This window comes from Halichoerus grypus, chromosome 2 (assembly GCF_964656455.1).
Source record: "Halichoerus grypus chromosome 2, mHalGry1.hap1.1, whole genome shotgun sequence".
Lineage (NCBI taxonomy): Eukaryota > Metazoa > Chordata > Mammalia > Carnivora > Phocidae > Halichoerus > Halichoerus grypus.
Window position 1 is genome coordinate 166,975,299 of NC_135713.1, and position 23,996 is coordinate 166,999,294.

The following is a 23,996-nucleotide window of genomic DNA, read 5'->3' on the forward strand; positions in this document are numbered from 1 at the left end:
TTCTACCTGCCCCTGAAGTAAAGGTCTCTCTCTTCCTTAAGACGCTGTCCTTGGCCATCTGTGCTTTCTAGTCTACAGCCTCTCCCCGGCCAACCTCATTCACACCCATCGTTTCAATTACCACATACGTATTGACGACTCGTAGATCAATACCTGTAGCCCAGGCCTCTCTCCTGAACCTCAGACGTGCACTTCTATCTGGCTGCTTTCTGGACTTTTCTACCTGCATGCCTCAAACTCAGCATGTTCAGACCACATTGATTCCATCCCCTCCCCAACCTACTCTGGCTCGTCCGTTTCCTACCTTGGAGAGTGGCACCATTATCTGTTTAGCTACATAAGTCAGAAACCCCGGTGCTGTGGTGTCCCTAGATTCCTCCCTGTCAGCTGCCCTGCCCCCTCTATCTCCTTCACATCTCTGGCATTTCTGCCTCTTTCTTCCCTTTGGGTCAGGCTCTAGCCTCCTCTCCTGTGAATTCCTGCAGTAGCTGCCTGAGGGGGTCTCCGTCCATTCTCCCCTCATGTGCCGGTGGGGATCCCTGGAAAATGCAAATCCAATCCTGTCCCTCCCTGACCGAACCCTCCGGGGGCTCCCAGCGCACACGGGTGCCCCACCCTTTGGCTACTGCCCACCTTTCTAGTTGTACCTTAACCGCCCTACCCCCTTCCCTCCTGAGCTACCTGGTTTCCTCAGCGTGTTCTCTTGTCTTGCGCTTCCATGCCTTTGCTCGCGCTCGTCCGTCTGCCCGAAATGCCCTCTCCCCAACTTTGGCTAGTTCTTCCTTGTAACTGAAGACTCAGCACAAGCTACACCTCACCTCCTCCAGGATGCCTTCCATGGTCCCTTGTGTGACTTAGTTGCCTCCTCCTCAGTGTACTTCACTAATTCACTTGTCTCACTCCCCAGCAAGACAACTTATTGCTCTCGTAGTCATCCTTACGTCCCCAGAATCTAATCTAGGGCCTGACAGTGCAGAAGCCCACCGAAAGTGCTTGTTGAATGAGTAACGGACTGCCTCCACGGAGGCCCGGGAAGGACTCGTGCCTGGGCGAAGCCCTGTGCGGAGACGGGGGCGGCCCCTGGCCTCCCTGACAGAGGCATCTCTCTGCAGGCGGTGGAAGAGCTGCTGGAGTCCTTGGATCTGGAGAAGAGCAGCTGTTGCCTGGGCCTGAGCCGGGTGAGCGGTCACTGCAGGAGGGCGGTAGGGCCCGGCCCTCACTCTCTGGTCGCCCTGTCCCAGTGGCTGGCCCTCCCCTTCTGACTTCCCTCCCTCTGAATAACCGACTCGTTCAGAGCCATGAACACCCCTGTGACGTCGGGAGGGGGAGTGGGTTGGAAGGTGGCCCTGAACTTGGCCTGAGTCCCGGTGTGGGGAGTGGGGAAGACAGAAAGGAGGAAAGCTGGACAAAGCAGGAAGGCAGTAGGCAGAGTGTTCCAGAGGCGCCCCCCGCTCCCGGGGCTGCCAGGGCCCCAGAAGGCCAAGCAGGATGCGGTGAGGCCGTGCCGCCACCACCTGCCCACAAGCCCAGTTCCTCACCTGAATGGAACGTGGCGTCGGCAGGGCAGGCACGCCTGGGCCCGGGTGCCAGTCTGCTGCATCACTCCGCGCCAGAGGGTCAGGCGAGCGTCCCTCCCACGGGCAGGAGGCCCGCTCGCCTCTCTCTCCTCAGACTGGGAGGCTGGACGGGTGGCTTCCACGTATGTGCTCCAAGGGCCGTGGTGGGAGGAAGGGCATTTGGGAGCCAAGGAGGGGATTCCGAACCTCTCTCCACCTGTCAGCAGGGAAGGAGGGAACTCCGGGTGCCGGGGCTTTGTGGGGAGTGTGAGGTGGACACGGATGCTCGCAAAAAAGGCTTGGTGTTGCTTGTCTGCTCTGTTCTCTCGGTTCTGCCTTCTGAGTCACAGTCTTGCCCCTTCGCTTTCCCATCCCCTGGCTGTATCTTTGTCTCTGCTGGTTTTCCCTTTTCCTTTTGGCCCTGGCGGTTCCTGGCTCTGTCATTTTCTGTGTCTTTCCTTGTTCTCTGGGTGTTCTGTGGTCTCATTTTCTCCGTGTCATTTTTCTGCTTTGGGTCTCTTGCTGTGTCTGACTCAACCTCTCCCATCCCCAGCTATCTGTCAGCTCAGGGACTGCCAGCTGGGCTTCCTCCCTGGGAAGCCTGCTGTCAGAGGCTTCGCTCCAGCCTCTCGGTCTCGGGCGGGCTCCTGCCCCTTCGGCAGTCGGGGCTGCCGCTGCCTGGCATTGGGGTGGCACCTCCTCCACGGCATGTCGTGGGCAGGAGAGGGCCTGTGCAGGCTGGTCCTCTTCCCAGCTACCGTCTCAGACCCTCTGCTGCATCCCAGGTGCCTGGCCGAGGCCGACGAGCCCCAGGGCCCACTCAAGCTCAGAGAGAAATTAGGGGCAAAGTTGGATATTTGCTCACATCTGATTTGGGAGAGAAATTTCAGGGCCTCTAGGCTGTGGTTGGACTGGCTGGTGAGCAGAGATTCCGTGTGTTCGTCGTATTGCTTCAGAGGAGGGGGTCGCAGTCAGAGCCCACGGGACCCTGAGGGTTCGGGCAGGGTGTTAGAGGATCTTGAGAGCCTCCTGATATTGTTTATAAAATTTGTATGGATGAGTCTGTTGGGGAAGGAGAGGGCCCTGAGCTTTCACCCAATACTCAAAAGGACTCTTAACCCCACTAATGTACAGCTGCATGAGAGAGGTCTCAGGCTCCCTGCCCCAGTCCTGAGGCCATCTTTTTTCTTCTCATTGTGAGACACTGAGAATGGGGGCCACTCTCCAGCTCCTAACCCGCCACCTCCCTTCTCCTGCCTTAGTCAGACCAGCTATGTGCCCTGACCACTAGTCCCTATGTCTGCCTCCTGGGGGACTTGGATATTCCCCACCCCCTGGTGGAATCTCAGGCTCACACATTGTGAGAAATCAAGGCTCAGGTAGGGCTTGAGGCCCATGGGAGACCCCAGGCACTCAGCATGAGTGTGGGATTTGGGGAAGCAAGCGTTGCTGAGGACCTGAGCTGGCTTTCTCCTAGGCCAGCCCCAGGAGACTAGGTTTCTGTGCAGTCGCCAGAGGCTAAGCTTTCTCAGCAGAAAGTGTAGGCCTTCTCTCCACTTATTCCCTGAAGGGAGGCCTGGGGACACTGTACATATTGGTTCTGAGTGTTTCCTGTGCTCTTTGCCCCACAGAAGGGAATTTTCTGTGTTCTGGGCAGGGTGGAGGTGGGCACACACCTAGGTGTCTCTTTGCCCTCTGTGAGGATCCCAGAGTCTTCTCTCACCTGTGTATTTCCCCCTCTTCTCTTAGCAGGGAAGACTTTACCCAGCCCCAGTTTGGAGCACCAAAGAGTGAGAGGAAATTCTGGCTGCGGGGGCTCCCAGCTGGTTCCTCTCCCGTCTGCCCTCCAGCCCCCAAACCTGTAGGACAGGTCCCTTGATTGGGCCAGCCCCCGCCCACTCCCCTGGCTTTTTCATGAGCTGAAACCTGGGTGTGTGTGTGTGGGGGGGGATGCTGGCACATGAAAGAGGAGGCTGTCTGAGAGGAGCCAGAGTGGGGAGGGGGCCCCACCCTTTCTCTGCGCACGGCTTCTGGACCTTTCTCTCCTTACACACATTCACCACCATCCATTTGGCCTGATCCCAGGCAGCTGGCACCCGCGGTTGGGCCCTCCGGTGGGCTGTGGGCATAGGGGGCACAGACAGTGTTGCTGGCGGTCCTGCAGGAAGAAACCGCCATAAGATGTTGCTGAGGGGTGTCCTGTCCCCATTTGACTGTGGCTGCTTTATGTCCTTCTTGTCCCAGATACCTTCCCTTTGACTTCCCTCTCCTTTTATCTCTCTTTGAAGTTAGGTTTCCCACCTTACTCCTCCTCTTCCGGAGAAACCTCCCCAGCCCCCGGCCTGGCCCTCCTCCCTCAGCCTTCCTGGGGCCTCTCCTTGCTCCTTCCCTCCTCTCTTGTTCCCTTGGATTTTCAGGTTCTTCCCGGGGCCAAGGACCCCCTCCCAGGCCTGCTGGTGTCCTGTGCCCCCAGCCATCTCCCGCCTTCATCTGGCCTGCTTCCCCACAGGTGTTCTTCCGGGCCGGCACATTGGCTCGGCTGGAGGAGCAGCGGGATGAGCAAACCAGCAGGAACCTAACCCTGTTCCAGGCAGCCTGCAGGGGCTACCTGGCCCGCCAGCACTTCAAGAAGAAAAAGGTGCTGTTTCAGGGTATCTCTGTCCCACTCCCCAGCCTAGATGGCAGAGCAGAGTTCCTGGGGTGGGGTGGGGGTGGGGGGTTCAAGGGAACATGCTGGGGCAGGAGGCTGGTCTTGGGACTATGAGTTATTGTCACCTGGGGGAGAAGAAGCAGGGACCTCCTGGGGCCACCATGCCCTGGGCCAGGGTGGGGAATGGGCAGCTCCTTGGTGCCAGTGAGCCTGCTGGTTATGCCCAGCACTGGGGCCATGGGTCCTGGTCCTGGGGCTGGGAGTGGGGGGCAGCGCCTAGGCGAAGGTGGGCTCTGGATCATAGGCTCCTCCATGAAGATTAAGGAGCTGTGTCAGCGACTCCTTTTCTTATTAGCAAGTCCATAAAACAGCCAGCACCACCGCCTCTTGTGTTTCAGCAAGATTAGGTTTTATAGCACATCTAGGCCAGGGTGCTGGAAATAATCAGGCAGCAAATAAAGCAGATGAAATTATTCCTAATGACGGCAGAGTGGTTAGTGCCCAGTGCGGTGTTCCCAGGGCTAGGCTCTCTGCCGCCCACTCTCTGAGGGATGGGGAGAGGCTGGGAGCGAGGGCTGGGTGGCCAGAGGAGTCAGGTGGCCAGAGGAGCCGGCGGGGGGAGGGGAGTGGGGGGAGTCCTGGTTGGGCTTGGGACTGAGAGCCCTGCTGTGCACCACCCTCCCCCCCAACTTAGATCCAGGACCTGGCCATTCGCTGTGTGCAGAAGAACATCAAGAAGAACAAAGGGGTGAAGGACTGGGCCTGGTGGAAACTCTTTACCACCGTGCGGCCCCTCATCGAGGTACAGCTGTCCGAGGAGCAGATCCGGAACAAAGACGTACGTAACAGCTCGGGAAGGGCCAAGTCGATGCAAAAGGACTAGTTCATCCCTGTGGGCAAAAAGTCTTGCCGGCTTGTCTTGGGCTCCCAAGCGCTCTTTATTTAGTCCAGAGAGCTGATGTCCTTGAACGATACCTGTCAGACACAAGGCATCCCTCTGGGGCGCTGGCTAAGCTGCTGGGTAGCCTCTTGGTATAAAATCTCAGGCGTCCTCAGCATCTGGGGAAGGGTCTAGGGATAGGGGCCCCTGGGAGGCAGGGGCTTCCTATTCCCTGTGTCCTGGCCCGAGCTTCACCGGCTTCATTCACCCCAACGGTGCAGAGTCCAGGCGCCAACCTCTCTCAGAGCCTCCGGCTCACTTTGCCCTCTTTACTGCACCCTAGGAGGAGATCCAGCAGCTGCGGAACAAGCTTGAGAAGGTGGAGAAGGAGCGGAACGAGCTTCGGCTCAACAATGACCGGCTGGAGACCCGGGTGAGTAACTCCCAGCGCCAGGCCAACTGGCCCACCTGTGCAGGGTGCCAGGCCCAGGAGGCCCCCCTGGGGTTCCAGCTGAGCGAGGCAGGCATTTCAACTGGTGGTGACTCCCTCCCCGCAACCCCAGATCTCAGAGCTGACATCGGAGCTGACTGACGAACGTAACACGGGAGAGTCCGCCTCCCAGCTGCTGGACGCGGAGGCCGCGGAGAGGCTCCGAGCCGAGAAGGAGATGAAGGAGCTGCAGGTGAGGGCAGGCCCGTGCTAGTGACCACCATGCTCTGGCGTCCATCTGCTCCCCCCCCCCAAGGGACGGGTGGCCCAGCACCCCTGTCTGCCTGGGGGAAGCACGTGCCCATGTCTGTGTGGCTCCGGGCCGTGGCCGGTCCTGAGGGAGGGACTGGGATGGCAGCCTCACAAGCCTCCCTTCTGCAGACCCAGTATGATGCACTGAAGAAGCAGATGGAGGTGATGGAGATGGAGGTGATGGAGGCCCGCCTCATCCGGGCAGCTGAGATCAACGGGGAGGTGGATGATGATGACACAGGTGGGTCTGAGGCCGGAGGAGCTCGGCAGGGCCTGAGCAGCAAGCTCGGTACCACCCCCGTCCCCAGGCAACCACAGCTGGGCCCCGGCCTGTCTCCCTTCTGCGGGCTGATACAAGTCTACAGTGACAGAGATAGATGAGAAAGTAGAGGTGCCAGCGAGTGCAGGGGATTATCACGGAGGGCCACGAGAGCTGTGATAAGGACAGGGTCTGAGGGCCACGGTCTGGTGGTCCCTGGGGAGAGGACAGCACACATAGCCACATGCCCTCTCTGGTCTTCTCCTGGCTTGGGAGGGAGCTGTCCTCCCAGAGACCTTCCTGAGTCCCTCTGGCTGATGCTGCCTTCTGCCCCTCCCTGTCCCATCCTTCTTCCCTCCGCTCAGTGCTCCCTTGCCTGCCCCACCCCCACAGGCGGCGAGTGGCGCCTGAAGTACGAGCGAGCCATGCGCGAGGTGGACTTCACCAAGAAGCGGCTCCAGCAGGAGTTCGAGGACAAGCTGGAGGTGGAGCAGCAGAGCAAGAGGCAGCTGGAGAGGCGGGTGAGGCTGGGACAAGGAGTGCAGGCGCGGGGCCCTGGGAGCACCGGGGCTGGGGACGCCCAAGGGCAAGCTGTTGTTGGAGTGTGTTCGGGTCCCTGTGTGGCTCCGACCCCATCCCTCATCCCTGGATCTCTCCCTCGCTCGCCCCCCCCTTCTCCACGCATGCTTCCGGCCTCTCCCTGGCGGCTGACCCCCCCCCCCCGCCTGCGCCCTAGCTCGGCGACCTGCAGGCAGACAGTGATGAGAGCCAGCGGGCTCTGCAGCAGCTGAAGAAGAAGTGCCAGCGGCTGACGGGCGAGCTGCAGGATACCAGGCTGCACCTCGAGGGCCAGCAGGTCCGCAACCATGAGCTGGAGAAGAAGCAGAGGAGGTGGGTCCCCTGCCGTGGGGCCCCTGCCCCAAGGCACATGGGACTTTCTAGACCCGCCCCAGACAGGGCTCCCTGCCTCCTCCCGGGAGGAGAGAAGGAAGGAGGGCCTGAATTTGGCGGGGGGCCTTGGCGACATGGTCCCTTGGCCTGGAATGTGAACAGGTCTCACTCCTGACCTCTGAGAAGCCCTCAGGCCCCATCCCTACTGAAGGCCTGCTCAGGCCTCGGCTCCGGACCTGCTCCCTGCAGCGTGTGCCCGTCACCCTGCCTGGGCCCAGCAAGGACGAAGCTTCCGCCAGTCCCCGTGCAGAAAGCACTCGTGCCCCTCCCTGCCCCCTGCCCCCACCCAGCTCCCCATGTCTCGCTTGCCTCAGCCACACAAACACACTCTCCTGACTAATGTTGTTGAACTACCGTGCCACTTCCATCTCATTATGGTAATGACACAAAGGAGGGGGGTAGCCCTCACAGGATCAAATCCAATCTAAATTAACTTCCCTGGCTGGGGATGGGAATGGGACGCCTTTATTAGCAACACCGGGAACCCACACACCCTGGGAACAGCAGGGTGCCCCAGGGAGTGGGAAGAGCGCCTGGTTCCCCTCTGCAGGGGAGGGCTTCTTGGCAGAGGCCCCAGGTGCCTTCATGAAGGGACAGCCCCGCACCCACGACCCTGGGGGTAAGCAGGGCAGAGCTGAGTCCTTCCAGTGACCCCGGGTTACCCTCGGCCTCCTGGGCATTCTGCTGTCCTCCCAGCTGGGTGCCGCCTGCAGAGTGAGGGGAGCTGGGAGATCTTAGTCCTCCCTTCCAGCACCGTGCCTCTCCGCCTTTACCCCCACCCTCCCATTCACTAGAGGCACCCTTAGTGGGACCCCTCTCCCAAGCCCCCTGCCCCCATGGCAGTGCCAGCCTGGCCTAGTTACCATCTCCAGCGCTCCCTGCTGGGTAACTTATTAGGTTTCATTTCAGCTGCCTGGAGTTTGCTTACCTTTTTTTTTTGATGTGGGGTTGGGTTGGGGGGAGGCTTTCAGTTTTTGAAGGGAACCTTATTAGCTATTTGGGGAAGGTGTTAAGAGGAATTTCAGCAATTTGCTCCTTATTTAGAGTCACTGGGCAGGGGAAATAAGAGACTGGGAGGTAGAGGAGCCAAGAAAGAGGCCCCGACTGTGGACTGCGGCCCAGCAGGACTGCTGGCTTCTGGCCGGGAGGGGTGGGGGGGTCCTGGTGGGGACACGGGTACTGCTGGGCCACGTGGGCCTGGCCAGGGGCTGGCACCCAGAGGTGGGGGCTAGAGCCAGCTGCTCATCTGGAGTGGCCAAGTGGAACCGCGGAAAAGGAGTTAGATGAGGCAAGGCGTCCATTTCTACATATTCCAGTGCCCACCCTGCCCTCACCCTGGTCCCACATGCTTTGATCTGTCTAAATGGAAAAGGTCAAGACAACGACGGAGCAGTCTGTCCACCTCCTCCCCAGAAGCAGTCTGTGGGCCCCTCCTCAGCTCACCTAGTATAAGGGCTCCTTAGACCCACTCAGTGAAACGTGCCCCATCCCAGACTGGGTGGCCAGCAGGGCCTCGATGGCCTGTGATGCTGGTTGTCACCTCACCGCTTCCCGCCACTTCCGGGCTATGCGAGGAGTCCCCCTCTGCTTGTGTCCTGTCCGTATCCATGGCCCTGCTTCCTGGCAGCCTCTGGGTGCTGGAGACCCACTCTTCCCTGCCCTGGTGGAGTCACCCTGGCCGTCCCTGCTCCCTCGCAGGTTCGACAGCGAGCTCTCCCAGGCACACGAGGAGGCCCAGCGGGAGAAGCTGCAGCGGGAGAAGCTGCAGCGGGAGAAGGACACGCTCCTCGCCGAGGCTTTCAGCCTCAAGCAGCAACTGGAGGTGCGTGGGCCACCCACCATCCATGCCCCGTCTGCTCCCTCCCGCCCCAGGCAAGAGCTGGTCCCAGGCCAGCCTCATCTTCTCTTTTGCTCCAGGAAAAAGACATGGACATTGCTGGATTCACCCAGAAGGTTGTCTCCCTGGAGGCTGAGCTCCAGGACATTTCTTCCCAAGAGTCAAAGGATGAGGCCTCTCTGGCCAAGGTCAAGAAACAGCTCCGGGACCTGGAGGCCAAAGTCAAGGATCAGGAAGAGGAGCTGGATGAGCAGGCGGGGACCATCCAGATGCTGGAGCAGGTGCCGCAGGGTCTGGCCGAGGGGGGTGCCGCCATCCCCACAGCTAACCCAGGGCATAGCCAGCGGGGGGCAAGTTCCCACATGTAGTCACTAATTCGTTCCCTTACTCACAAAATGTTGAGTGAGCACCTGATCTGTGCCAGACACAGTGTGAAAATAATTATGCTTTTGTGCGGCTTTCCACAAGAACAGATCTTGATTGAGCTCTAGTGGTGAGGGGCCCAGGCTGCCCGGCAGCCAGAAAGCCACGAGCCCACGTGGCCTGCCGCTGAGCCACCGTGTCAGTTCAGAGAGCTAGAGCCTGAAGGCCAAATGGAAAAGCTGCCTAACTGTCCCCCCCTCTGGCGGCCTGCTCTGGGCCGGCGTCAGACATCCAGTGAGGGGGGTGGCTTCTCTGGAGAAGCCGGCTGCCGCGGGAGCAAGGCGGGGGCTCAGGGAAGTGTGCTGGCAGAGAGAGCCCTGCTCCCAAGCCCTGGGAGAGCTGTCCATCAGGGCGCAGTGGGCAGGGGTCAGGGTGCCGCTCAGAAAGGAACCTGGTCCCTTCCCACAACCACCTCCAGGCCAAGCTACGTCTAGAGATGGAGATGGAGCGGATGAGACAGACCCATTCCAAGGAGGTGGAAAGTCGGGATGAAGAGGTGGAGGAGGCCCGGCAGTCATGTCAGAAGAAGGTAACTGGTCCAGTACAATTCCTGCTTCCCCCATCACTGCTTTAAAGTAAGGGGTTTTCTGGTCCCTACCATAGCCACACTACCACCCATTGCCATTCTGGACTTGAGGTCCTGGCCTTGGCTGGGATGTGTGCCTCGGGGACTATAGAGAAAGCTCAGTCCTTTGAGGGACGCATGCTCCCTGCTTCCTGGGCAGTCAGCGAGGCTGGCCCGGCAGGGCCTGCCCACTCTGGAACAAAGCCTCCCACTCTGGCGTGGGGCTGCGGTGCACGGCCTGCCATCCCTCCTCCCCCTCCCAGGCTGCTTTGAAACCCTGGGAACTTTGAATTCGGGGTCTGACCCCTCTGGGGTCTGCTCAGCCCGCCCCACAGCTTTCCCAGGGTTGGGGTGGGGGGATCCAGAAAGGAAGGGGCCCGGATGGCACCCGACACTGAAGGGACCGACGGGCCTCTGTCCCCACGGCCCTCCAGTTGAAACAAATGGAAGTGCAGCTTGAGGAGGAGTACGAGGATAAGCAGAAGGTGCTGCGAGAGAAGCGGGAACTGGAGAGCAAGCTCGCCACGCTGAGTGACCAGGTGAGCAGAGCCTGAGGTGAATCTCAGGGATACTAAGCTGGGCAGAGGTGAGGGGGGCCGGGCTCTGTGGAGCCCAGTGTCTTCACATGGAGAACGGGGGTCATTACCACACAGAGCACACCCTGGCTTCTCTCACTGCCTGGCCTGACCCCGGCACTGCCTCTGTTGTTGTGTGTTCGGGGGGCTCTGAGAATGAGAGCAGGGGTGAACAGCGGGCGTGGGGAAGACAGGAAGAGGCTCTGGGGTGGAGACCAGAGCCCCAGCTTCTGCTGTGCACCCAGGTGAGCCAGCGGGACCTGGAGTCCGAGAAGCGGCTCCGGAAGGACCTGAAGCGCACCAAGGCCCTGCTGACCGACGCCCAGATCATGCTGGACCACCTGAAGAACAACGCACCCAGCAAGAGGGAGATCGCCCAGCTAAAGAACCAGGTATCTGGACAGAGAGGAGGTGGTCAGCTCCAAGGGGCAAACCACGCTTATGGTTTTAGTTCTTTCTCTCCCTGCCTTCCCCTCTCAGGGATTCTTGAGTCCTTGAGAAGGAAGGTAACAGGGGAGAGGGAGAAGCCACTCGTAGCCACCGGACTCCTAGGATCTGTGCATGCCAGATGGCATGACTGCCAAGCCCCAGGATGGCGTGGATGGGTCCCCGCACCCGCCTTCCCTGCCCGGGGAGACACCCATGTGTGCAGCCCCAACAGGCCACGGCCCGGGGGTCTGAAGGGAACAGAGCACCTGGCCTCCTTCTCCCCTGCGAGCACCCTGTCCAGCCCTCCGGCCGCCCAGGCCTGGCTGACGTCTCTCCCTGGGGCGGGGGCGGCCCTGTGTCCAGCTGGAGGAGTCCGAGTTCACCTGTGCCGCAGCCGTGAAAGCTCGGAAGGCAATGGAGGTGGAGATCGAAGACCTGCACCTGCAGATTGATGACATCGCCAAAGCCAAGACAGCGGTGAGGAGCCGGGGTGTGTGGGCCGGGCTCGGGGAGCGGGGTGAGGGGGGAGCTGAGGGAGAGTAGAGCGGGGACAGACAGGGGCCCTTCCCCAGCCAGCTCCCTTCACACCAGGGCTTTCTGCAGGGAGAGCGGGCCTCCCCTCCTTTGCCTCTCCCCACTCAGAGCAGAGGCCCAGGAGGGGGGCGAGGTAGAAGAGGGAGCCAGCAAGGGCCCATCTCCCTGTTTAACCACCTGCCTGTGGGAGCTTGGCCACAGGCCTCGACACCATAAATAAAGGCAGCTAATGTGGCTGAGGGATGTAAACAGGTGCCTGGAGATTAGCCGAAGCACCGATAAGAGGATGGGATGGCTCGGGTTCCCTCCCCTTCCCCTGGCCAGCCCACTGACAAGCCCAAGTGGCAGCTAATTAGAGCTCTTATTTAATGCTTCCCTTTTAATTCCCTACCTCTCCCACGGCCCATCCATCGGCCCGGGAATGCATTACTGGGATGCGGACACCAGTACCTCCTTGGGCAGGGAATGGGGCAGCGGGGAGGCTGGGCTTGGCTCTGGGCTCCGCGGGCCCCCCCCACTGCCAAGCTGGTCACCCATCTGCTGAGAGATGCCAATCTCCCGGGCTTGATTTATCTCTATGACATTTGTGCTCCTCAGCAGTTTTCAGGTGAGTAATTCAAATTCTTTAATTGTGTTAAAAAAGGCTGTTATAAAATTACCATTTTATTTAAATCCAAGTTAATAAATTTCTTGGCGGAGGCTTCCCCAGCTCCCCACAGCCCGGTAACAAGATGGATGGGGCCGAGAAGGAGCCAACGCAGTGATTTTGGTTTGGAATTACAGGCTAATAGATTCATTCATTTCCTGAAGCTGCTGTTGGCTGTCTCCTCCCCTGCCCCCAGGAGTGGACTGGCTGTGGGGCCGGATGGCTGGGGAGCAGGCCATCCCAGGGGAGATGAGAATCCAAGCCAAGAGAGCCTCGCACATTCGAGGGGTCCTTCCTCGAGGCCTGAAGGGGGCAGAGTGCATGCAGGTTAGGGCCTAGATTGCTGGTGCCCAGATGATGGGTCATTTGTTCTGGGCAGACCTTTTCTGCCTTCTCATTAGCCTTCAAAGAGCTGCCAGGAAGCAGCTGTCATTTAGCCCAGGGTCTGCCTGTGCAGCGAAGACAGCCTTCCCTCAGCTCCCTGAGCGCCACGGGGTCTGGACCCCGCTCCAGTGGCCGCGCCCGGCCCCATCATCACCCCCTTCCCATTGGAGGCGGCGTGGGGAAGTTCAGACTTGCCACCCGCTGCCATGAGGCACGCGAGGCCTGATGCCCTCTGCTCTGTCTTGCCTCCATCCAGCTGGAGGAGCAGCTGAGCCGCCTTCAGCGTGAAAAGAACGAGATCCAGAGCCGGCTGGAAGAGGATCAGGAGGACATGAACGAGCTGATGAAGAAGCAGAAGGCGGCCGTGGCTCAGGTGCCCCACTACACCCCGCACCACAGACACTGTCCCTGTGGTCCTCTTCAGAAGCCCCCACAGGCCACTTCTTTTGGGAGCGGCAGGCCCGTGGGCCACGGCACAGCACTGGGCATGCGATGTGGCGGGCTGGGGTTTGTGTTCACGGGGGATCCTGCTTCAGTGCTCACTCCTTTCCCAGGCCTCGCGAGACTTAGCGCAGATGAACGATCTCCAGGCTCAGCTAGAAGAAGCCAACAAGGAGAAGCAAGAGCTGCAGGAGAAGGTGGGCACCAGCGTCTCCCTTGGTAGAAAGAGGGTGCGGGGTCGCTGTATGTAGGGGCGAACTCCCAAGCTCATAGGATAGCAAGCGCTCCTCTCAGTCGTCAGTAATCCACAGAGCAGCGTCAACGCATGTGAAGGCCTAGGCCTGGAGCCATATCACCATAGTAGACATTTTGGCTTCAGCTGCCTCACTTCACATTTCTATTCCCTCTCTGGTCCTTGGCTTTTTCCTTTCTCTCCGAAGGGCAAAATCTGCCAGCGTTGGGCCAGGTGGGGAATGCCTCTGGCTCGGGGCCCCATCCTTCCACCTCCCCTGTGCATCCCTCCCTGCACCTTCTGGTCGATCACCATGGTGATCTTGCCGGCCCACACTCTGCCCCCTCCCCTCGGGGCTCAGTTCTTTCTTCTCTTCCTGCCCCCACCCCCAGCTCCAAGCCCTCCAGAGCCAAGTGGAGTTCCTAGAACAGTCCATGGTGGACAAGTCCCTGGTGAGCAGGCAGGAAGCTAAGATCCGAGAGCTGGAGACCCGCCTGGAGTTCGAAAGGACCCAAGTGAAGAGGCTGGAGGTGGGTGCACCCTCGTCCTGGTCCGCAGCTGAGAGCAGGGCAGAGCCGCCCCAGCGGCTGGAGCCACGCATGCTTGGCAGCGCTGGGCAGGCCGCGGCCGCTCCTCAGAGGCCCCTGCCAAGCTGCCAGGCCAGCTGACGGGGCGGGTGCCTTCCCCCCGCCCTCCCCGCCTGCTCTCTGGGCACCGTGGAGCCAGCCTGCTTTACATTCTGTTTCCGTGCTTGCTTTCTGCCAAGGGACCGGAGCAGCTTAGCTTTTTGTCTTCGTATTTTCCTCCACCATGAGCTCCCCCCGCCCGGTCCCCTCACTTGCTCTCTGGCAGGGTCATAAATATGCAGCGGATGGCGCCACTTCTGTGAGGGCTGAAGTCTGTTCTCTCATCTCACCGCTCACTTGCTCGCGCTCCCTTCCCTTTTTTATTGCCTTTTTTCCTCACTTCTTCCCATCCTTCCTGGCTCTGCTTTTACTCCTCTCTCTTTGCTTGTCTCCATATCTGCCCCCTTCTTTCCTGTCCCTTTGCATTTCTCCTTCTCACCCTCTCCCCACTTCTTCCTTTCTCCCCATCCCCTCCCTCCTCTCCCTCTGCTCGGCACTCTTGCCTTCGACCCTTCTCCTGTTCCTGCTCGCCCCTCTTCTGCTCTGTCTTGTTCTTCCTTCCACCCGTAATCTCCATGCTCCAAATGCAGCCCTCTCGGTTCCAGGCTCCCGACGCCAGCATGCCCAGCCCCTCCCTCTCCGGTAGAGCAGGTAGGAAGAAAGAGGCAGGCAGAATTGTCTCTGGGTGAACACTCCTCTCGCCCTATTTTTAAGTTCTCCTCCCGCTCGAGCTTGTACACTTGTCTGAGCACCGACAGTTCTCCGTGAGAACTGTGTTCACAGGTGTGTGTGCTGAGGAGCATCCCTGCCGCCGCCCCAGCAGCCCCTGAGGCTACAGAGCATCCCCCAGGGTAGGGATGGGAACAGGTGACTAGGGGGCTGACAGCGAGCATTGAGAGGACAGTAGTCCCCTTGACGTAGGAAGAGAATATGGCGGAACCTCCCAAGACAAGGTCCCGGTCCTCAGGAGAGCCAGGGAGAGTTAGGGGAGACTTAGTGATGCTCCTGTTCCACCCACCACGACCCCAGGACAGTCGGTAATATTTTGATCCCGATTTTGCATGCAGGAAGGGTTAAGGAGGTTGCCTGTGGTGACAGAGCTATCGAGGGGCTGAAGAATCCATTGATCTGGTGGCTCTGGGACAGATCTGTGCACTTGTCTCCTTTTCTTCTGGGCCTCAGACCCTTTCCTCAGCCCTGTGTCTGTATTCCTTCTGCCCAGAAAGGCAGGATTGTCCTTTAGACACACAAAATGTTAAACACAAACAGCCCTTAGAGATCACGTAGTCTAGTGCCATTATTTTAGAGACTGGGGGGCCCAGAGGTGGAGACCCCAGGGCCCGTCGGTGGTCGAACCGGAAGCAGGTCCTTCCCTCACACCCTGTCCCAACCTCCAGGTCATTTCTTGCCTATGGCCTGGTAGGGAAAAATGTGTTCCAAGTTTCTGGAGGAAGAGAGATGCATCAGGCTTAGAGGGATGGCTGTGTGCTTAGACTGTGATGACTCTTTAGTCTCCTAATCCAGGAACTCTCAACGAACCATTTACCTCGAGCGCAGGATCTAGCTTCCAGAGCTGCTGGGTTCAGGATGTCTGAGGGAAGCGGGGCTGACTATGTCAGTATGGGAAGGCCCAGGCTGTAGCCAGAGCACTCCTCCGACCTTGGTAGTGATGATGATGATGATGAGGATGATGATGGCACCTTTCAGCATACCAGTTGCCTTCACGCACCCAACCTTATTCAATCTTTAAAAGACCCCGAGGGATGGGGCACCTGGTGGCTCAGTCAGTTGGGCATCTGCCTTCGGCTCAGGTCATGATCTGGGGTCCTGGGATCGAGCCCCACGTCGGGCTCCCTGCTCAGCGAGGAGTCTGCTTCCCTCTCTCTCTCTCTCTCTCTCTCTCGCTCTCTGTTGCCCTCTCCCTCTCCCTCCACTGCTCATTCTTTCTCTTTCTCAAATGAATAAATAAAACCTTAAAAAAAAAAAAGACCCTGAGGGAGTAGGTGTTGTTCTCCCATTTTATAGAAAGGCAAAGGAAGCCTCTTCAGAGGGCTTTCGTTCTTGCCCAGCCACTAGTGAGCGGTGATGCCAGAGCTGGACCCCAGGCCTCCTGACTCCGGAGCTCAGAGTCAGAGCCTCCTCCCTGTCCCGGCCTAGCTGATGGGCCTCTCTTCCCCACCTCCCTGTCCAGAGCCTGGCCAGCCGGCTCAAGGAGAACATGGAGAAGCTGACCGAGGAGCGCGATCAGCGCACCGCAGCTGAGAACCGGGAGAAGGAACAGAACAAGAGACTGCAGCGGCAGCTCCGGGACACCAAGGAGGAGATGGGCGAGCTCGCCAGGAAGGAGGCCGAGGCGAGCCGCAAGAAGCACGAACTGGTAATGCAGCCCAACCCGTGGGGGGCTCCCCACCCCCACCTCGGAGCTGAGTGGTTGTTATGCACACACCTCCCCGCTGGGCGGGTGGGGGACGGACCACAAAGAAACCAGAGTTTAGATCATGGGAAGGAAGAGGAACGTGGCAAAGGAGATGGTCCAGGAAGTCCCGAAGGCAGGCCCAGGGCCAAGGGTGGGACCCGAGTGTCCATCCAGCGAGCCCAGGCTTGCAGCAGCCTCCACGGAGTTCCTGCCTGGCTGGGAGACACTTGAAGCCGGCTTTTTCTGGAGCACCTGGATGAGAGACTAGCCCTCCGCTGAACTGGACTGCCTACTCTTCTGCCTAGGAGATGGATCTGGAGAGCCTAGAGGCTGCTAACCAGAGCCTGCAGGCCGATCTCAAACTGGCATTCAAGCGCATTGGGGACCTGCAGGCCGCCATCGAGGACGAGATGGAGAGCGACGAGAATGAGGACCTCATCACCAGGTGAGGGGGCCTCTGTGGCAGCGGCGGCCCGCACCAAGGCCCTTTGACCACCTCTGGAGCAGGCCATGAGGCAGAACAGCCGTGACCTCTGTCTCCCTGCCACCAAGCCACCAGCCCACCTTTCCCTCATTGCCAGCCCCCAGCACGGACCCTGTCCTGTATTGACCGAGGGCAGGACAGGTGCCCCCCGGCTGAGACGCCCTCCCTCTTCCTCCCTGTCCTCCCTCCCCGAGGCCTCCCAGGAACCTGGCTCTCCAGCTCTGCCTGCTCACGATGAGTTATTCCCCCGTTTAGCTGCATTGCCGATGGCGCCTGTCCCACTCTGGGGAAAGCAGAGATTTAAGGCCTGTGGTGCCTTGTTACCATGCCAGAGATTTTCTCTCATAAAACCCACCCAGGGAATGGTTCAGGAGAGAGAGAGAGAGAGAGAGAGATTTGTAGTCTGAGGCTGAGGAAGAAGTCACAGGGCAGGTAGACCGGTAGCTCTGGGGGGTGAGGGTCGGGCCCTGGAGAAGCTCCCAGGGCTGCCTTGGACAGAACCCTGGCCCCCCAGACCTGCCCCCTTCCCGAGCGAGCGCTGCTGCCCCATCCTGCAGGCAGGTCCCGGCCCACACAGGGAGCCTGCTCCTTCGGGGCAGGAAAACGGTGCCCCAGGGCAACCCAGACCTCCCTCTGAAGACAGCACTGGCACTGCCCCCACCCCACCCCCAGCTGGTCTCAGCCAGGCAGAGCCATCTCTTGCTGAAGAAAAAGGGGTCCTCAGCGGAGAGGTCCACCTTGGTTTGCCCACTGATTTTTCGGTCTTCCTTCTTCTGGCCCTCTTGCCCACCATTTTCTTTCTGTTTCCAGTTTGCAGGACATGGTGACAAAGTATCAGAAAAGAAAGAATAAACCGTGAGGACTGGAGCGCACGCGCTCTCTGCCTCTTCCGTGGTGTCTAACCGCCCCTAACCCTGGCTCCCACCCAGGGCCCCTGCTGCATGCCGCACGTGGACACAGCCTCTCTCACCTCCTCCGAGCTAGTCCCTCGCTAACACTGCTGGCTCTGTCCCGAGGAGAGGCAAGGCGAGGGGCCGGGCCCTGCGTCGGAGGTGGAGGGCAGGCAGTGAGGCGTGCTCACGCCCTGGGTGGGCAGGATGGGGGCTCCCACAGAAAAGGGGGCTCAGCCTCAGTCTGCCTTCCTGAGCTCCAGCCCTCTCCTCCCTCAGAAAGCAGGCAGAGCTGCCTCCCCGGCCTGTTTGCCTGGGGGAAAATAAGACCGGGCTGGATTTGTCCACATCCTGGGGCTCCTTTGGAGCCTACGCCGCCCGAGAGAAGCGGGCAGCTTTCGTTTTGAAAAGGTCCACCACCTTCCTGTGGCAGACGAGGGTACAAGGTGCGGGGCATCTAGCAGTTCCTTGTCTGGAGAAGGCATCCAGCCAGCCCGTCACAAGCCGCTCCGCAGGGGCAGGCGAAGGGAACCCAGCCCGACGGGTTTCCCTTGCTCCCTGCGGGCACCTCGGGCAGAGGGAGGCCCCGGGCGCTTGCGCTGGTGCTGTCCTCTGTCAGGTGGTGGGGAGCCCAGGAAATCCCCCCTCTCTCTTCCATTCCTTCTGTGGGTGGGAGCTGGACGGCACGTGCAGAGACCTGGAGGCGGATCAGAGTGATCCTCCGTGGAGTGGAGTTCGTCAGGGCTGTTTGTTTGAAGGTTGTTTTTTTAGCATGGCATTGGATTTCCTCCCCCTACTCTCTCCTGCCCGGCAGGCCTCCTCCCCTGGCCGGGATGGGCGGGCAGCAGCGCACAGGACTCCGGGAGAGCTAATGATAAATGTAATAGTGTGTAACAGTGATAGAGGGCCACTGGAGCCCGGTTGTCACACACAATTAATATCCCCCGCCGTCCTGTCTCCGTTTGTTTGTTCCCCCGCGATTCGGCTCCCAGTTAACTAATAGCACATGAGCCTGGACATAAATTGTATTTGACTCGGGGTTTAATTCTGACCATTTAAAATTTCAACTGCCCCCTGAGCCTGCGTGCCCCTGGAGTTTGTTTAGGGGCCTGATTATTTAAGGAAAAGAACCTAAACACCACCTATATGCTTGAAACTAAAGGGAAGGCGAGGGCGGGCAGGCTGGCGTCTCCATCCATTCGCTGCTCTGAATGGAAGGAGGAAAATTCGTATTCTGGGTCCACGACGCTCCGTCCCCTGTGTGTTCCAGCCCTGCCATCCTTGGGCTGGAGGAGCTTCGAGGGCTGATAAAATGCGCATTTAAGATCATCTTCTAAACCACTGCCAGGCATGGGCACATGCACGCGCGCGCACACACACACACACCCCTGTGTGCACTCACGCAGCCGCACTGGGGCGTGCAGTCCTCACCACAGTCCCGCTGATGGCAGAGGTGGTGTGGCTCCGTGCTCAGCAGCTCTGGGCCCCAGCTCCCAAGTTATCGAGCGAGAGCGAGTAAGTGTGCTAGGCGGGCAGAAAAATAATGTTTCGATTTACTTAGAGATACAGTTGTTATTGCCATAACCTAAATGAAAGCAGTAAACAGTGCAGTATTAAGGGAGATTTATACAGAAACACTTTTAACATGTAGACATAGATTTTGCGATGCATACAGCACCTCCTTTCTAAAGGCAATCAATATGCTTATGAACGGGGGTGATAAATTAGAGGCTCTGAAGCTAGAGAAGGAGGTTTTTTGCACGGGTGTATAAATCAGGTGGTATTGGCGTTCCGTGGGGCCCGTGCACCACAGTAAATCTGCCAGGCTCGGACAGGCACGGGGCTTGCATTAGTGGTTTTGGGGCTCTCTGCTAAACTCCTGTTTACCCGGGGCATCAGCCAGCCTCGTCCTTGTTATAATTCTGTATCTGATGGAAGCCCATAAAATATGCCTCTTTGTTCCCCTCCCAACGGGTCATGCTCTCTCACAGTCCCCAGAACGGAGTCTGGGGGTTTCCTGTGTGTGTGTGTGTGTGTGTGTGTGTGCGCACGTGCATGCACACACACACACGCCTGTATGGCTATTTATTCAAGAACATAATTCAGGAATGGGGCTGCTCGTGTTGACACAGATGAAAGGAAATTTATATCAAGGAAAATTAGCATCTCCGTAGCAGGGGAACGTGGGAGCAGACATTTTGCAGAATTCTAGAAGCATTCTCACTCAGAAGCTGTCCCTAAGCCCCCGCTGCTTTGTGAAGGAGTCACCACGACTCCAGCTTCCAAATCGGACTCCTTGGGGCTTTTCTGCCGGTAGAGAGGGCTCAGGCCAGCTTGGCCAGACGCACAACTCAGGAGCAAGGGCTAGAGGCTGCCTGAGGGAGGGAAGAGGAGCTTGGGAGAGACAGAGCCATTGTCTGGGACTTTCTGGGGCTCAAGTGGATCTCCAGGACGCAGTTTGAATCCCAGAGCCGTTGCCAGCACCTCAGGAAATGGCGGATGCCCCCTCCTCACCCTTCTGTTTCTTAAGGGCCAGGGAAGTCACAGGGTGGTCTGGGATCTGGCCGGTCGCACTCAGCGCGGCCATCAGCCAAGGAGCCTCCAGTTCAAGCTAACTGAAGGCATAACGATGCCCTTCTCTCCCTCCCACCCCACCCCCCATGGCCCGCAGTCTGGCTCTCGCAGCGAAGGCTTGCGAAATGGCCGCAGCTGTGGCCACATTTCTGGGAGTGGGCAGACAAGAAACGGAGTAGGCCTCAGGAATTAGCATATGGCCTGGGACTGGTCTTTTTAATCAGCGGCCATTTAGCTGGAACTCCTAAATGGATGGTTTCCCTGTCATCCTCATTGGGTTTGTTTGGCTCGATAGCAGTCTGTCACTGAAAGTAGAATGGGAGGTGCCTCTATGCTCCTCAGGGTCCTCTTGGTGGCTATCATTAAGTGTGGCCTGCTGAGTGGGGCAGGGTCCTCGTGAATGGGGTGCCCCATCTAACCTCCCTTGTTCTGCTCCCTGACTCACTGATATGCATGCCACCCCGCATCCCACCCCCCACCTCAAGGCAAACCTGCTGCCCCTTCAGCACTCCCTACTGGGCCTCGGGTGAGCTCTTCCTCCCCGGCCTTGCCTACCTTTCTGCTCCTCATCCCACAGCGAGGGGGATTCCGATGTGGACTCAGAGCTGGAGGACCGGGTCGACGGGGTCAAGTCATGGTTGTCGAAAAACAAGGGGCCTTCCAAGGCAGCTTCCGATGATGGCAGCTTGAAGAGTTCCAGGTGAGCACGTGGCCTTGAGCTGGGAGGAAAAGCCACCCCATGCACCAGGGATAAAGGAGCAGTGCCTCGATCCCGGAGAGGCCAGGCCTCTGGTACCGGCGTCTCTAGCCTGGCATGTGTATGCGGGGCCCAGGCATGCCCCCAGCATGAGGAATGAGCACGGGAGGCTCAGTGTCTCCTTAGTCAGGGTCTGCGGCACCCTTGTTTTTCCCAGGTAATGGTTTCCTACCAGGCTCGGGGCTTTGGTTTGCTGCAGGTTTGACTTCATCCCCACTTACTCATTCAACAAATGGTGGTTGAACCACCAGAAAGTTTGGGGCCCGGAATCAAGACTGGAATGGGGCATAAGGAGTCTCTGGACCCCACAACCCTGAACAGGGTTGGCTTGGGCCGGCTCTGGACCTCTGAAATCTTAATGGGACGAGCAGCAGAAAAGGCACTGGTCCCCCTGACTCGCCTATCATAGCCACATTGCTCTTTCTCTGCCAATTCTCTCCTTCCTCTGATCTTTTCACCAGGTCCCCTCACCGCCCCCCCACCAATGCTTCCTGCTCACACCCATCCCTTGCAAGAACTCATTCCCTCTTTGTCCAGCCAAGTCCGTCTTCCGATCACACAGACAGCTCCCCCTGGAATCCAGCTCCACGGTCCCCATCCCTCACTGCCTCCCAGTTTCTCCCCAACTCAGAGCCAACCTGATCCCCGCCCCCCCCCCCCCCGGGCACACCCTTCCCCACCCCCCTCCCAGAGTTAGCGGGTAGGCTGGGTTGACAAGTAATACCCCCCTCCTCCCACTCCCCTGAGGCCCCTTCCCAAGTCCAGCCCCTCACTCACCACCAGCACCGCGCGGCCCCCTCTAATTGGTTTAATTTATTCAGCCAAACAACATTTTGTTACCGCAGATAATGCTGCCTTCCCCGCCCCACTGCCGTTCACCACGGCGTGGCACAAGGCTCCAGGTAGTTGACAATGAAATAAATTGAACTAAACGTTTTAGAGGGGGAAAAGTGATGAAATAGAACAATGGTCTAATTTACATGACATTCTCCATGAAGCTATTTTCACTGACGCAAATTATTTTGCTTCATTTCCTCCGATGCTCTCACTGCCACTTTGCCGGGCGCTGCTGGTTGCTCCCTTTGCCTCCCTCCCCCTGTGTCTTTATTCCCTGGGTTTCATGCAGGCTCCTCTCTCTCTCTCTCTCTCTCCCTCTCTCATTCTGTCTGTGCTGCCTCTAATCCACTGCTGGTTCTCTTTCCGGCCTCACCTCCCTCCCCTAGAACGGCCCTCAACAGCTCCAGCAAAGAGGGCAAGGGGGTGGAGGAGAGACCGGCCTCGGCGCTGAGCTCCCTGAGCTACCGGAAACGGCTCACCCTGAAGGACTCCATCGGGGGCACCGGGGACGAGGACTCGCTCTTCACCACCCTGAGCGAGCGGCCAGCCTCCCCCGAGAGGCCCCCCCGGAAGACCCACACGCGCCCCAGGGAGGAGCCGGACGAATGCCGCTCCGCCGGCTCCGAGGCCCCGAGCCGCCCGGGCCGGGGGCTGGAGAAGCGGTGGGGCTCAGACTTCGACCGGGCCCCCACAGTCTCTGCCCCCACCAGCCGGGCCTCCTCGGCCACGCGGCGTGGTTCTGGTGAGGACGGGGCGCGCTCGTCCATGAGCTTCTCGCTCTCGGGCTCCCCCAGTTCGCGGCGCAGCGCCTCCCGGCTCGATACCCTCTCCAGGACCCTCAGTCCTTCCCTGAGCCGGGCCTCGGGCCTGGGCCGGGACAGCCCCGATTCCCGCCTGTCCCTGGGCCAGAGCTGCCTGGATGCGTGGGATGACCGAGCCAGTGTGGCCTTGAGCGAGGCCCACTCCCAGTACAGCCACCCGTCGCTGGCCCGCAGTCTGTCGGTGCCACCGCGGCCCCGCGGCTCAGCCTCTGCCAGGGACGAGCCTCTCGGCTCCGGCATCCGCCCGGTCAGCCGTCACTCCTACCTGGACCCCGACCTGGAGGCCGCCATCAATGAGGTCTTGAGCTACAAGCCCGTCACGTTCCAGAGGAGCAGCCTGGAGCCCGACTCGGAGGAGGACGACCGGAAGAGCATCCAAAGTGTCCGCAGCGCCCAGCTCGAGCTCCCGGCGCGGGCGGCCAGCATCCGCCGCTCAGCCTCGGCCGCCGACGTGTCCCGGCCCCGCAGCAGCCGCAGGGGCCGGGGCAGGAGACGGAGCAGCTCCAGCTCCAGCTCCAGCTGCAGCTCCGAGGAGTCCTCGGAGCACAAGCGGCCGAAGAAGGGGCGCTCGCGAAAGAGCAAGAAGAAATCCAAATCGAGAAGAAAGAGGACGGAGAGCGAGTCGGAGTCCTCGTCGACCTCCAGCGGCTCCACCGTGTCAGGCCACAGCCGCTCGAGCGTGAAGAAGGGCCCAGCTGCAGAAGCGGAGGAGGCGGGCCGGGCCGGCCGGCGGTCTCGGCAGTCTCGGAAGGAGGAGAAGAAGCGCAAGAAGGAGGTGGACAGCCTGATGATGCGGTACCTGTACCGGCCCGAGAGCGACTAGAGTAGTAGGTGGCGCCTGGAGTGGAGCATGGAGTGTGCAGCTCGGTGTGAACTAACGTGCTCCCCCCCCGCCCGCCACGACCGGCGCCTGGCCTCCGGGAGCTTTCTGGCTACCCTGGAGAGTGGGGCCGGTCAGTCCTTCTGAGCCCTGAGCCCCGGCAACCGATCTTGCTGAGGATGGCCGGTCACACTTATTAAGTCCCTCCCGTGAGCCGGGGGCTCCCCTAGATATTCGCCACACTGTGTTCACCTAATCCTCAGACTAACTCCGTAACAGGCCTGATGAGCCTCACTTTATAGGAGAGAAAGCTGAGGCTCAGGGAGGTGAAGTCACTTGCCAAGGTCACACAGTTGGGAAGTGATGTTGCTGGGATCTGAATGGAGTCTATTCAACTTGCCCTTGACCACTCCTCCAAATGGCCCAAGGCAGAGCACGGGGGTGACATGTTTACTGTGTGTGCCTGGCAGCACCGATATGGGAGATTTGTCCATGGCCCCGACAGGTTGGTCTCGGGAAAGGGCTCTCGCTGCCCGCACCCCCAGCCCCCCGCCCTGGGTATGAGTTGGTACGTTAGTGACCATCATCCATCATGAGGCCTTTTGGCTCAGCTCTCCCCTGCCCTGCAAAGCCACCTTTCAAGCCTCGGGGTGCAAGGCTCACAGGG

The 23,996-nt window shown here is 59.6% G+C and overlaps 1 protein-coding gene across 12 annotated transcripts in view; it reads left to right on the top strand.

The window, feature by feature from the left end:
• Positions 1-23,996, top strand: part of MYO18A (myosin XVIIIA) — a 95,572-nt gene that overhangs the window by 66,131 nt on the left and 5,445 nt on the right. For 10 of the 12 annotated variants that reach the window (XM_078068115.1, XM_078068116.1, XM_078068117.1 and 7 more), the window contains 22 exons: positions 1,113-1,178; positions 4,066-4,194; positions 4,901-5,044; positions 5,430-5,519; positions 5,650-5,769; positions 5,958-6,069; positions 6,481-6,608; positions 6,824-6,978; positions 8,737-8,860; positions 8,956-9,156; positions 9,717-9,827; positions 10,298-10,402; positions 10,684-10,830; positions 11,231-11,344; positions 12,688-12,804; positions 12,986-13,069; positions 13,497-13,634; positions 15,922-16,107; positions 16,452-16,591; positions 17,441-17,485; positions 20,672-20,794; positions 22,075-23,336. In XM_078068115.1, coding sequence (XP_077924241.1) covers positions 1,113-1,178; positions 4,066-4,194; positions 4,901-5,044; positions 5,430-5,519; positions 5,650-5,769; positions 5,958-6,069; positions 6,481-6,608; positions 6,824-6,978; positions 8,737-8,860; positions 8,956-9,156; positions 9,717-9,827; positions 10,298-10,402; positions 10,684-10,830; positions 11,231-11,344; positions 12,688-12,804; positions 12,986-13,069; positions 13,497-13,634; positions 15,922-16,107; positions 16,452-16,591; positions 17,441-17,485; positions 20,672-20,794; positions 22,075-23,332 — 3,837 coding nt within the window. In that variant the 3' untranslated portion in view covers positions 23,333-23,336. The remainder of the gene's footprint in view (positions 1-1,112; positions 1,179-4,065; positions 4,195-4,900; positions 5,045-5,429; positions 5,520-5,649; positions 5,770-5,957; positions 6,070-6,480; positions 6,609-6,823; positions 6,979-8,736; positions 8,861-8,955; positions 9,157-9,716; positions 9,828-10,297; positions 10,403-10,683; positions 10,831-11,230; positions 11,345-12,687; positions 12,805-12,985; positions 13,070-13,496; positions 13,635-15,921; positions 16,108-16,451; positions 16,592-17,440; positions 17,486-20,671; positions 20,795-22,074; positions 23,337-23,996) is intronic. The other 2 variants (XM_078068123.1, XM_078068126.1) reach the window with 2 other exon arrangements.